General features: G+C 37.3%; 1 protein-coding gene across 5 annotated transcripts in view; it reads right to left on the reverse strand.

Moving 5' to 3' along the window:
• LOC137651648 (leucine-rich repeat-containing protein 40-like) overlaps nucleotides 1-13760 on the reverse strand; it is a 475618-nt gene that overhangs the window by 57966 nt on the left and 403892 nt on the right. For all 5 annotated transcript variants that reach the window (XM_068384869.1, XM_068384890.1, XM_068384879.1 and 2 more), the window contains one exon: nucleotides 6236-6424. In XM_068384869.1, the coding sequence (XP_068240970.1) occupies nucleotides 6236-6424 (189 nt within the window). The remainder of the gene's footprint in view (nucleotides 1-6235; nucleotides 6425-13760) is intronic.

The raw sequence follows: 13760 nt of genomic DNA on the forward strand, positions 1-13760 counted from the left end.
AGGAGGACCTTGCAGACCTAGTCCGGTCAGCGAGTAAGGAAGTGGAGGAGGAGAGGCCCGGTAAAGCAGATAAGGAGTAAGAAGGCATCACCCTCAAAAAGTTGGCGGAGATGTCAAGAATATTGCAGGACTTTAAACCGAGGGCGTACAATATGGACCATTCATTGGTGCGCTCTCTTGAAGTTCATGCGTGCGATGGATGAGGGTTTTGCCGGCTACAAGAGCATGTTGGACGACAAGAAAAGGTCGGCAAAGCATCTTCCCATCACTATATTTTTTCCTTCGTCACCCAAAACCGTCTACACCAAACCCCGATCCTGAACGTCAACCATCAACACCACCTCCAACAACGGAATCTACTGCCCCTGACACCCCTCCTCTGGAAACCCCACCTCCGGCAATCCCTCCTCCAGAGTCAACAATTGATGATGAGGGTGTAGACGACCCTCCTCCCCTTGAATGGAAAGATATTTTTTTTTACAAATAAACTTTTCAATTAACATTTCATCCATACTGGACTGTATAAGATTTTATTTTTTTCATTTACAGTAAATTTCATACAAGATACATTTTCATTTAAGTACTGCACAGTACATTTCCTTTAAGTATTAATTAACTTAGAAATTAAAATTAAGGTATTGAATTTGAATTTTATTTTTTATTACTGTGTACTGTACACTAATCAATTTATAATCTATCATTACAGCAATGATGACTCGTCCACATAGATGAGTCATGCCGTGCAGTTAGTCCCTTCATTGTTCATATCATTCATTAACGGCACAGCATATTGAATCCACCTCACCCAGTGGCTTTTTGGCTGAATATTTTTCGGTACTGTACAATACTGTACTGTTAAAAGTAATGTACGTAGTTACTGTAATAGATACTGTACATACATGCACTTCTCTTTACATACTGCAATCATATTTCTTTATAAAAGTACGGTACAGTAGGTGAAGTATGGAACAACTCTATACCGTAACGTACTTTTGTATTTTTTGATGGTGTACATTTAATAAAAAGCCTCCTGTAACCCAATTACTGATGATTACTATTTATTTTTCCACAGCTACTATAAGTACTATACTGTAATGTAAATACTGTATATACTTGTACGTACGCTGTTTACAACTAGACGACGCGAGTTGCGCCATGTTTCGATATTCCTGCGCAGAACTTCGTACAAACATGGTGAGAGTATGCATTACAGTACAGTAGTCTTTGTATTAAATTTACTGTGCCGTATACTTTCATGTAGTTTTTTATGTTAGGTTTTTTTTTTACATTTCACTTCAAGTTTATATGTTGTAATTTAGTTTATACTTTTCCACAGATGTAAATACTGTAAACATAGGTTAGTGTACTGAAAAATATCAGAATTGGGCAAGACATGACGCATAGAGTTGCACCATGCTTCAATGTTTCTGCGCAGAACTTTGGTGAGTTTATAAAATACTTTTACTGTTCTGTAGAGTATATATATAGTATTTAGCATTATAATCTTAAATTGTAATGCACTTCAGTCAATTATTTTAACTTACCTGTATTAGTTAACGAGAGAGAGAGAGAGAGAGAGAGAGAGAGAGAGAGAGAGAGAGAGAGAGAGAGAGAGAGAGAGAGAGAGAGAGAGTGTTTAGCTTTTGCTACTGTGAAATTAATTTCATATTATTTTGAGATGGTTTTATAAATTATCAAAGTGTAACATTTTTATACAGAGTAGGAAAGCTTTTTTACTGTATTGTGTACTGTATAGGACTGTACAGTATTGTAACTAATCATTATTTTTTCCACAGATTTACTACAGAACATTACCATCAAATACATACGCAGATGTGTACGTACAGCCACCAGATGTACCAACAGTAACCCATCGGAGGTACCAACAATAACAGTACTGTGCAAGCGACGACTTACCGTACAGTATACAGTATCAAGAAATTTGTAACTGTGGTTAGTGCTCTTGACACTTACCTTACACTTAAACAACTATTGTATTTATTGTACAGTAAATAAGTGTAAACTTAAATTTTAAAATACTAAATAGTATTTCTACACAAAAATATATGGTTTTTTATTAACTTACTTAAAGTATTGTACAGTATGTGTTTATGCTTTTTGATTACTATAAATGTTACATACATACCTGTAGCCTACGTGTGTGGTGAGTTGTCAATTTTACATGTGTGTACATGTACTGTACATATGATTATAAACTAAATAAAAACAATATTAAGAAGGATTTACTGTGTTAATCATCAGCTCGGGCACCCGCTTGTGGCAAGGAGCAGTGGCTTTTAAGGTTAGGAGTTAGCCCACCCTAGTGTAGCATTTATTCGCGAAAATTCACTTATCACGACTGTGTCTGTAACCTATCGTGAATAATGAGGCTTGACTATACATTAATAGTAGTGGTAGTAGTAATACAAGTAGTGGTTATAAGCGAGCATATGCAGTTGTGCAGACCTCAGTAGTTTGCCGTGCACCTTTCCTTAGTGTCAGGTAGGCTTTCTTTTATGGAAATGAATAATCTTGCATTAGAAGTGCTGGCTGGTAGGAGCGAGAGGAGACAACCCTTCTCCACCGGTCTGCTACGCCCTCAATGTTACCCCAATTAAACAGGGGGGATCCATCCATTGGGGCGTTACGCAGCTTCATTGTCTCTCTCTTTGGCCCCTATTTCTGAAATCTTGAGACGACTGCATCTCGTCGCCTCAAGACCCAGTTAATCTGTTCGTTAACCACATTCTCTGTTAAAATTTCAAGGGTCCTCGCACTCAAGAGAAGGGAAGCCAACTAAGTCTGCCTCCTCTTAGGAGGGGAGAAGTCCTCTTTCTTAACAAGATAATCGACCGTGCCCAACCAATAGTCCAGCCATGAAGTGGACTGCAAGGGACATTTTACAACCCGTTCCATATTGGTTGCATCCACCTCAGAGAATTGGACTGGCAGCGTTGTCATTCTCTACAAGGAAGACTGTGCCAAGGATACTTTTGCTGGATGCAGTGGAAGAGGGGAAGGGTTGTCTCCCACCACCTCAAAGTACTTTCTCTGCCTTACATAAGGCGGAGGAAATAACCTGGAGGAGTCCACTGACCGAAGAGAGCGAGATGTACCTGCTATTTGGGCATATGCTCACTTCCCCACTGTAGCACTACCTTGGGTCTGGTGGGTCTTGGCGCGCCTGAAAACTGATTTAGGACCGTGTCCTTTCCCTCAGTTAAAAAGTCATCAGGTTCTTCACCTTCCTGATGCATGCCAGAATTTTCACAAAGATTTGGTCGGCATCTTTTTGTTCCAAAGGGGTGATCTTTGGGCTAGCGGATACTAGGAGCGCTCCATCAGAATGTTCTGAACCGTCGTCAAAAGGTTCTTCCTCTCCCGAGGTAACATCCATAGTAGCTTGGGGAGGATGAGGGTAGTCAACTAGGTTTCCCTTAGAAGCTGAATGGGCTCTCAGGGGAAGACTGCTAAACCCAGGTCTAGTTGTAGCAGTAAAGACGGAAGACTTCCCCTTGAGGCTGATGTTCATACATAGAATGCCAGTTCTTGGGTAAAGTCTTTGCATATTTTCTCTCCCTATGAAGAATCTCAAATTCATCCAAGAGGAAGGACTCGTTTCCTCTGGGTGTTTTCGCTGGTTTTAAACCCTCTTAAGCTATCCAGAGAGAGGTATCCTTTGCTCATGCTGAAGGTTCTTCCAGGCCATCAACTGTATGAAAAGGCTTACTTCGCCCTTAGAGGGGAAGCAGTCATTAGTTCCCTAACTGTCATCGCAGTTGTGAATTGAGTCACTCCCACCCTCTCCCAGTTCGGATCCAGGGTCGTAGGAACCTTAGCCTTGAGGTAATCCTCATACTTTGTGGCTTTCTGGGAGACAGGATCCAAAAGACTGCCGACCCCTGCAGCGGGATCCAACGAGATGACGAGAACCTTCGCCGTCCTCGTAGGTGGATCAGTGTTTGGGACCCCCATCGTAGTTTAAGCGCCATAATCAAGTCCTGACACTAGAGACCGTCTTTGGCAAACAAGTTCCCCGATGGTTTCTCCCTTTCCTGCTGTCCTAATGATCATTTGGGTCACGCTGGTTGTTTACTACGAGAAGGGGGGGGGTGGAATCCCTCAACCTTCTCACGTGAGCTATCGCGAGGTGGCCAGTCGGGAGGATGTGGGTAGCGAAACGAGCTAGCTTGCTCGCTTACCTCAACCTGCTCCTCAACCATAGGATAGGGGAAAGCAGCAGGCGATGTCTCACTAACGTGCTTAGGCGCTTCACTCTTATAAAGTTTTGTGCTTTCTCACTTCCAGCGAATAAGCTCTCCTAACCTCCTCGCTGTGAGGGAAGGCATGCGATGATGCGTGGAGCCTCTCCGCCTTCGGTGCCAAAACACAATCCTCTCCGAGAGTGTCTCAAGAGGGGTCTCTCCTGTTCACCTGATCTCCTAAATGAAATAGGTGCAACGTCTTCCTCGTAGTGCTGAGCGCTTCGCTGTGATTGAAGATGGTGAGGAGGGGGGCATATGGAAACCTACCATACTTGTTGTCCAGCTCTGAAAAGCTGTGCTCCGATATACTGGAGCGTGGCATGGACGAATCCATAGCCTTTCGGCAGTACCCCCATGTTGGGGACCACTCAGGGGAAGATCTATGCTCTCGCAAACGAGAAGATCGATCAACACCTCTTCCTTCTAAAGGTGCATCGCCTCGCGGACGAGGGAGCTGCCATTCAGAAGGGAGTTTTGAGTCGCACTTACTCGGAAGGTCGGACTGATCAACACCTGGAGGTGAACCTCCCAGTTGAGCAGTTTGTATCTCCTCTCTTCGGGCAAACCTGGCTAGAGGATCAACTCAACTCATTCCACAACCTTTGGTACAAATACAAAACCCGTTTCTGAGACCGATAGGTCTAGTGACAAACCACTCCAAGGAGTGCTTGTCCTCATCTGTTCCTGTACTCTCGCCGGAGCAAGGGAGACGTTGGGGAGAGTAGAAGACGAGGTCTCAGTGCTCGAGTGCAGAAGCCCACCAAAATGAAGGACCTCCTGTAATCTCTCCTTTGACGGAGGACACGTCAACCCCAAGGAGGGCCACAACAGACGAACAGCGTCATCAGAGAGAGACTTCCCTGCAAAGTGTTCCACCACTGCCCCGCTAGGGGAGCAACAGGAGGAGAACTCACACGAAGTTGTCCCGGACATACAGGGGCGCCACTCGCACTCGACCTTTCCCCGGAGGAAGCCAGTCAGGCAAAGTCAGGGTGGGGAGATTAAGCCGGAGGAGAAAGACGAATATCTTTCTTCCGTTTTGAGGCTGACCTCAAAGAGCAAGAGTCTCTTTTAACCTACTTCTTCTGTCTGCCAAATCTCGACCACTGGGAGGGCGACCACTCCCTACATACATCACGAGAAGACGCCAGTGTGCAAGAGTGATCCCGGAACGAAGGGCAGAGACCATAAGGATCCATCTCCTCAGTGGACATGAAGGTGCCACAACGGCACCCTTCCAAGCCCAGACAAACCCGCATGGCAATGATTCTCAAAGGCAAGCACACCTGCAAAAGAAAAAAAATGGAATGTTTAGCTTTAGCCAGTTTTATAGGGTTAACGGGAGAGTGAGACACGTATGCACACTCGCGAGTCAAATTAAAAAGTGACGGTTAGTCACAAGTGCTGGTGGGAGCAGGGGTAAAGATACCCACTGCTTACCCCTACCTAACAGTGGGTAGTTAAATATTGTTAAACTTTTAGCTTCGGCTAGTTTTCAGCTTCGCTGTACTAATAATGTACCTGAAAGAGCGTAAAGTTTAGATTTTGCACCGGGACAAACTGGAAGCTGCAAAACAGTCAGAATACATTTATGTAAGAGTGATCATTACCTAAAGAAACTTACCTAATCACAATTTTGCAAAAGTGCAATTAATCTTCTTCTCTTTCCACGTTTGGAGTGATTGGAGAGTAGTAAAGATGCATGAAAGACTATATACAAGTAAAGGGTTTGTGTGAAAGAACTCTCTTTTTAACTAACATTTCTGGCATTCCAATTCATTAACTTTAAAACTTTACTTAAAATTTAAGGACTTAAAATAAAAGAAAAGGTTTCAGTCAAATCATAAAATGACAATCCTGAATTATATTAAAAAATAAAATAATTCCAGAGGAAAAACATTAATAAATGTCCAACATTCAAGATATATTTTCTTTGTAGATCATTTCAAGTTTACTGAACAGTGACTTACCTGTTTGCACTGATATTGATTTCTCGCAAATGCAGTAATTCTGCCAAATTTGTTGGAAGATCAGAGAGCTGATTTCCCTGAACATCAAGAAACTGGAGTCTCTGGAACTTACCAAACCAAGAGGGAATGGATGTCAGTCTATTGTTAGGAAGCATGATTTCTGACACATGCCCAGCCAATGTCTCCAGTCTGTAAGAGAAGTGCTGCCATTAAAATTGGAATGCAAAAGTTTTGAAAGTTTAGTGACTTTTGGTCACTATAACATTGACTTCAAAATTGACTATGCAATATCAAAATCAAAGGAAATATTACAGATTTCAAAATCCTACAATAAAGATATATATTATTGATGTATTTGTTTGTTACCTTCATCTAAATTCCCACATATTCTCAGTAATAACAAATAATCAGAGATAACATGAAACTTATATATGTTGTTATAATTCAGCAATATTATCTATTAGTCTAATAAAAACAATTTTCTGATTACTTTATTTATTCAGTTAAGGGAATAATGTTAATATGTGGTTACTTCAAACTCCTATTGCTTTGTTTTTTTACCAATCAGGTTTCATTTCAAACCATTTAAAAGAGAATTTTATAGGGTAAAAGTTGTACAACAGAAATTTTCTTAGCATTTTTATTTTCTAAATTTATTATTTTATTAATGCATACAAGTCACTTTTAAAGTTGACTATTTTTTCTATGCAAGTTTTTTTACTTCTTTTTAAAAAAAGCAAATGTACAATAAAATTTCCTAGCTCATTTTAATCTTTGAATGACAAAAATCAGTACTAGGTGGTATATCTTAGCAATCCATGTTTGCCAACGGTTATATAAGCAGATAAGCAACTTGATGGAATAATAACTTTGGGTGTGGAGGAAATGCCCCCCTAAATCTCAATGAAATCACTGGGACCAGGATGACGAATTGGGTTTAAGGCAATAGACAAGAGTATTTTCGGCTTCTACTCCTGAAGTCTAGCGGATAATCTTATTGGAATTAGTATGGTCTGGCAGGGGTCACTCACGTTAGTTAGATAGGCATTGTGCACCACAAGGAACTGTCTATCCTTTGATGAATCTAGCCAATGAATTCTCCATGGATTTAGTCAGTCTATGGAAAGAGAAAAAGACAGAGGGGACCCCTTTCGTGAGCATAGTGGGGTCCCAAGAATCTCCTGGTTTATAAATACTAAGGAAAAATTTAAAATTCGTAATTGGAATGTTAGAACCATGAATCAGATTGGGAAGTTACAGCAAGTGGAGAATGAATTTATGATATATAGATTGGATATATTGGCCCTAATTGAGAAACGTTGTAAGGGGATTTGTAAGGAAATCTTAGATCAAGGTAGTATATATATATATATATATATATATATATGTATATATATATATATATATATATATATGTATATATATATATATATATATATATATACACACACACATAAAATCATAAGCATACATATATAAATACATAAAATACATATATATACATATATATATATATATATATATATATATATAAATTATATATATGTATATATATACTGTACATATATATATATATATATATATATATATATATATATATATATACTGTATATATATATATATATGAATCCACACACACACACACACATATATATATATATATATATATATATATATATATATATATATTTAGGAGGAACAGATGGAGTTGGAAGAGAAGGGGTAGGAATGATGATACCACCAAGAGCAAAAATAGCATTAACAGACTGGAAAGCTATAAATAGTGGATTGTTACTTGTACAGTTTAAAACAAAACAGTACAATATGACTGTTATAGTTTGCTATGCATCAACAAATGATTCCTCATCTATTGCAGAGTACAATAGATGAGATCCCACAGGGAGATATGAAAATTGTGATTGGTGATCTCAATGCTAAAGTTGGAAGGATGAATCAAGGCATAGAGAATGATATGAGTGTTGAGGGTCTTGGCGAAGTCAAAAATGAAAATGGAGACCATTTCATGTTTTTGTTCAGTAAACAATCTGGTTATTGGCGGTACTCTTTTTCAGCACAAGAGCATCCACAAATAAACATGGACTTCACCATGTGGCAATTACAAAAGTCAAATAGATCACATAATTAATAAAGAGAGAAGGAGGACTCTGAGATATGTAAGAAGCTATTGAGGTGCAGATATTAGTAAAGATCACCAGCTCCTCATTGCCAGATTAAAATTAAAACTGAAAGCACCCAGCAGACAGAATACCTAGGTTTGATACAAATAAGCTTCTAGAAGAGGAGCAGAGAGAAACCTTTTGCAATTGAATGGATGAATCTATTTGCAGTCTTAGAAACTTTAAGAAACGAAGAGCAGACAATTAACGAAGAATGGTGTGATATTAAGAACATTAATCAGTTAGTTGGTAGTGAAGTTTTGGGATGCAGTTACAAGGAGAAAGCCATGGACATCAAATCATACTTGGGATACTATAAAAAGGAGGCAAAGACAGATATTGATAGCTGAAAGTTTCTGAGGAAGTAATGAAAATTACAAGGTAAAGCATGCTAAGTATTTCAGTATTGATATTGAGGACAAAAGACAAGTCATGAATGACTGGAGTGAATATTTAGACACAAAAGCAGATGAGGCTGACAAAGCTATGAATTCAGGGAGTGGCTATGGCACAAGCATTGTTCATAGAATTACTAATGATATGTTCGAGGCATACACCCATCAAAAAGAGAGGTGGATCCGTTATAACAATAGAAAATGAAGAAAGGCAACATTAGATGGAACACTTTAGTGAGGTCATGAATAGAAGATATGGAGGCAATAAGTTGAGGAAGACCTTGATGTGCCCATGAATGACCTCGGTGTGTTTAAAGTTGAAGGTATCATTAAAAAACTCAAGACATGAAAAGCCCCTGGATATGATGAAATAATTGCTGAGATGATATTGGCCAAAAAATTAAGTAACTCCCCAGAATACTTACAAGATTATTTTGTAGAATGTGGTGTGAAGAGGCAAAACCTCATGAATGGGAGCTAGGAGTGTCGGTGAAAATGACATAAAAAGGATATATGATTGATTGTAATAATTAAAGGGGCATAACACTTACATCAGTTATGAAAATATATAGAATTGTATGCTTATTCTAAAGAGAAAGATTGAAGAAAAGCTGAGAGATGAACAAGCAGAATTTAGAAAATGTAGAAGTTGTACTGACCAAATTCTAATTTTAAAACATGTACAGCAATGTGTAAATTATAGAAGTCTACTTTTGATGGCATTTGTGGACTATGAAAAGGCCTTTGATAGTGTGCACCAGCCAATTTTGTGGAGAATACTGCGTTATTATGGAGCTCCTCTTAAATATATAAATTTCATTGTCTATTCATGAGCATTCCAAGTGCAAATTTAAGTTAATGGAGTCCTATCAAATGAATTTCCAGTGGACAAATAAGTACTCCAAGGGAATATATTGCCACCTATGTTGTGTATCCTCCTCATGGGTTTTGTAATGCATAGAACAGTTGGGGACGGTGGTGAAGGATTGGCCTGGATTGGTAATAGGAAATTAGCTGAATATGCTGATGACGCTGTTCTGATTAGCAGAACACCACAGGATTTGCAATGCTTGCTTACCAGAATGCAAGAAATATCACATGAGGTTGGGCTCAAGATAAATAGAAGAATGACAGAGATGATGAGAACGGAATATGCAATGAAATATGAGATATAATTGGAAGGAGAAAGAATTTATGAGGTAGTATCATTTAAATATCTAGGAAGTATGATTTCTAATACAGGGTCTTTAGCATTGGAGTTTAATAAAAGATTGAAAAAAGCAAATCAGATAATGGCTAGGTTAAATTAAATTTGGAAATCAAATTGCTTGAACTTACATAAAAATGAGGCTATATATCAGTTTAGTGAGATTGGTGTTAATGTATGGACATAAGTCATGGTATGAATGTGAAAAAATATCCAACAGATTTTGCAGATTCGAGAATAAAGCCCCCGAAGAACATTGGGAGTTAAGTAGCAGGACAGGATTAGAAATGAAACTATAAAAGAGATTACTTGTATGCCATGTGTGGGTGAGATCATGTTAAGAGGTAGATAGAGATGGTTGAGAATGCTCTTCACACTCCCCACATGGCACTAGAAGAGTTGGAAGACCCAGGATTACATGGCTTAGGACCATGAAGTGTGACATAGGAGATGATGAATAGAGAGGTATTGACAGATAAGCTCACGATAGAGACGACTGGCGAAATATGACCCAGGCCCTTTGTGCCAATAGGTGTAGATGATGATAATGATTAAAAACAGTACAGTAGTAACAATTTTTCTATGAAAATTTCATATTTTGTGAAATCAGCTTCAAAGTTTTTTGTAGAGATTGATTGAATAGACTTTAATATAAATAAATATGGACTTTTAGTAGTAATTTTCCTCACCACTTGATCATAAGCACATAATTACCATATTTGATGGTTATTTACTAACCAATGGTTAGTAAATCCAAATACAGTATAAGCTTCCCCACACACAAATATATACGCTATACAGTATGTTCCAATTATGCACATATGACTAAGATGTGACTGGCATAAAATATTCTCATGTGTATTTTTCTGGGAAAATTTTATGCTTTTGGCATATAATATTTTGTTATCATTTGACACTTTAATGGATCTTTCAACATAATCATAACATAACGATTATAATAAATGAGCCCAAGAAATACGAAGAACAACTATTAGAGAGATGGGTATCACACGTTTATTTACAAATATCATAGATAATTTAAAAAGTCAATAATCTATCCTTCAAGAAATTATAGAAATGGTGGAATTACCGCTAACGGGATGCTAAAATACTGTAAATAGTTTTTCCTAGAATTTTTGAAGAAAAGTGAATAAGTAGCCAAGCCAGAATACAGTTGCGTATATGACTGGACGTGCTTACGTAATATATATAAAGAGGACTTTTTAATAATGAAATAAAATATTTTCATTGAAAAAATCTATTTATCACATGAAATATATTTTCCTAGCCAAAGATGTAATAATCTGAATTTCCAGAATACCAAGCCAGAGATTGTGAGTTGAGCACCTTAATGAATTTGGGGATACACTTCAAGTATCTGCCTATTCAACAATAAAAAAATAAACAGATTTCTAATACTATAGACAATTTTCTTGATTACTCATATATTATAATTACTCAAATACTTACTTGGAACACTCATTGATAATATTCTGAAGAGAGAGCTTCTCAACTTTAAAATAAAAAATTTAAACAACCTCAATCATCTGCCCCATTCTCCACAATAACCTAAATTTTCAACTGTAAAATATGTCAGATTCCAGTGAATTGCAGGTCATTCTACTTGTAACACTGAAGCCTTCAGAATCTTGAGTCAAGATATCAAAAATTTTGATGCACATACTCAATAGGCCGGGAGGCCAGAGTGAGATTATGTCAGTTCTGGTAAAATATTGAAATAATTATCTTTGTAAAAAAGTGGAGTATTTTAAGGAGTCTTACCTGGAACTCACCTTGCTGATTGGTAAATTAACCTGGATGGATGGGTAGTGATAGAGCAATAACTGGAAATGAGCTATATTGACACAAAGATCTTAGGCCCTGGACTGTCTCGACATCTATCATAAAAAAAAGAAAAAAAAAAGGGGGGGGGGGGAAAATCAGAGATTTCTGAACTCCACCAAAATTGTCGTCCATGCCGAAGATCTATCTGTGGTAAAGATTTTGTCGGAATCCATCAATACGTTTCAATGTTATCTTTGAAATAGTGAACAGTGTAAATCCAGATCATCTCCAAAATGGACATCCATAATCTAAAATCTATGAGGTGAAAATTTCGTCAAAATCCATTTTGAAGTTTTGACGTCACCTTTAACATGGCGAAAAATGCAAATCCAGAACCGGATCATCTCCAAAATTCAATAGGGTTATCCATGACCTAAGATCTATCTGTAGTGATATTCAATTTTGTCAAAATCCATCGAATAGTTTAGATGTAATCCAGTCCACAGATATACAGACAAATGAATAAATAAATAAACTAAAATCCGGATCCAGATCTGGATCATCTCCAAAATTTAATGGGGTCATCAATGACCTAATATCTATATGTAGGTAAAATTTTGTCAAAATCCATTGAGTAGTTTTAACGTTATCTTTAAAATGACAAAAATGCAAATCTGGATCTAGAATATGGATCTGGATCATCTCCAAAATTTACCGGGGTCGTCCACGACCTAACATCTATTTGTCCACAATTTCGTCAAAATCTGCCGTGTAGTTTTGACGTAAGCCTGTCCACAGACACATAAATAAATAAATAAACTAGAATCCAGATCCGGATTATCTCCAAAATTTAATGGGGTCGTCCATGACGTAAGATTTATCTGTGGGTAAAATTTTGTCAAAATCTGTTAAGTAGTTTTGATGTTATCTATAAAATGGCGAGAAATGCCAATCCGAATACAAAATTCATATCCAGATCAGCTCCATAATTTAATGGAGTTGTTCATGACCATTTTGCTCTATCTGTGGTGATAATTTCGTTAAAATCTGTTGAGTAGTTTTAATGTAATCTTGTCCACTGACACAAAAAAAAGGCAAATACAGATCTGGAATCCGAATCTAGATCAGGTCTAAAATTTCATGGGGTCATCCATGTCCTAAGGTCTATCTTCAATGAAAATTTCATCAAAATGCGTCGCATAGATTTGACGTACTCCTATCCACACACAAAAAATGCAAATCCGGATCAGCTCCAAAATTTAATGGGGTCGTCCATATACTAAGGTCTATATCAAGTGAAAATTTTATCAAAATCCGTCAAGTAGATTTAACATAATCCTGTCCACGGGCAAATGTCCACAGACACACAGACAAATAAATAAATCGACTTGATCGCAATACCTCCCTAGAGTAGGTAATAAAATACAAATAGCTGTATCAACCTTAATATTTAGGCTATAGCTCTCATTCTGTGTTTGTTTTATTTTTAGACGGTTATAGTTTATGACAGTATAATCAAAATTGTAATCAAACTTGTATATATATATATATGAGAAATGTTGATTTATGTGGCAGAAAAAAAGGCCACGCAGTATGCAGAATGATTCACAAAAAAAGTATACAGACAAGAATAAGAGGTTTGAGTATATAATTTTTTTTCCTTAATAGATTTTGTATGAATATGGTTTCAATTTTTCACAATTTGATTCTGAAAATCTTAAATAAATTAATAAAAAAAAAATATTGTAAAATAAAAGAATTTCCCGGTGCAAAAACAGCGATCACTGGAAATAGAAAAAAATTTTTGATCACTGTAGTGCTTTTATTTTTAATCACAGAATACTCTGGTTTGATTCTTTTAATATGGAAGGAGTGTTCATTTGAATGGTACATTAAAAATAGGCCTAACAGAATTATAATAATACAATACAGCAAGTTGAGGTTAGCCTTAAAATATTTAT

Source organism: Palaemon carinicauda, chromosome 1 (genome assembly GCF_036898095.1).
Source record: "Palaemon carinicauda isolate YSFRI2023 chromosome 1, ASM3689809v2, whole genome shotgun sequence".
Classification (NCBI taxonomy): Eukaryota; Metazoa; Arthropoda; class Malacostraca; order Decapoda; family Palaemonidae; genus Palaemon; species Palaemon carinicauda.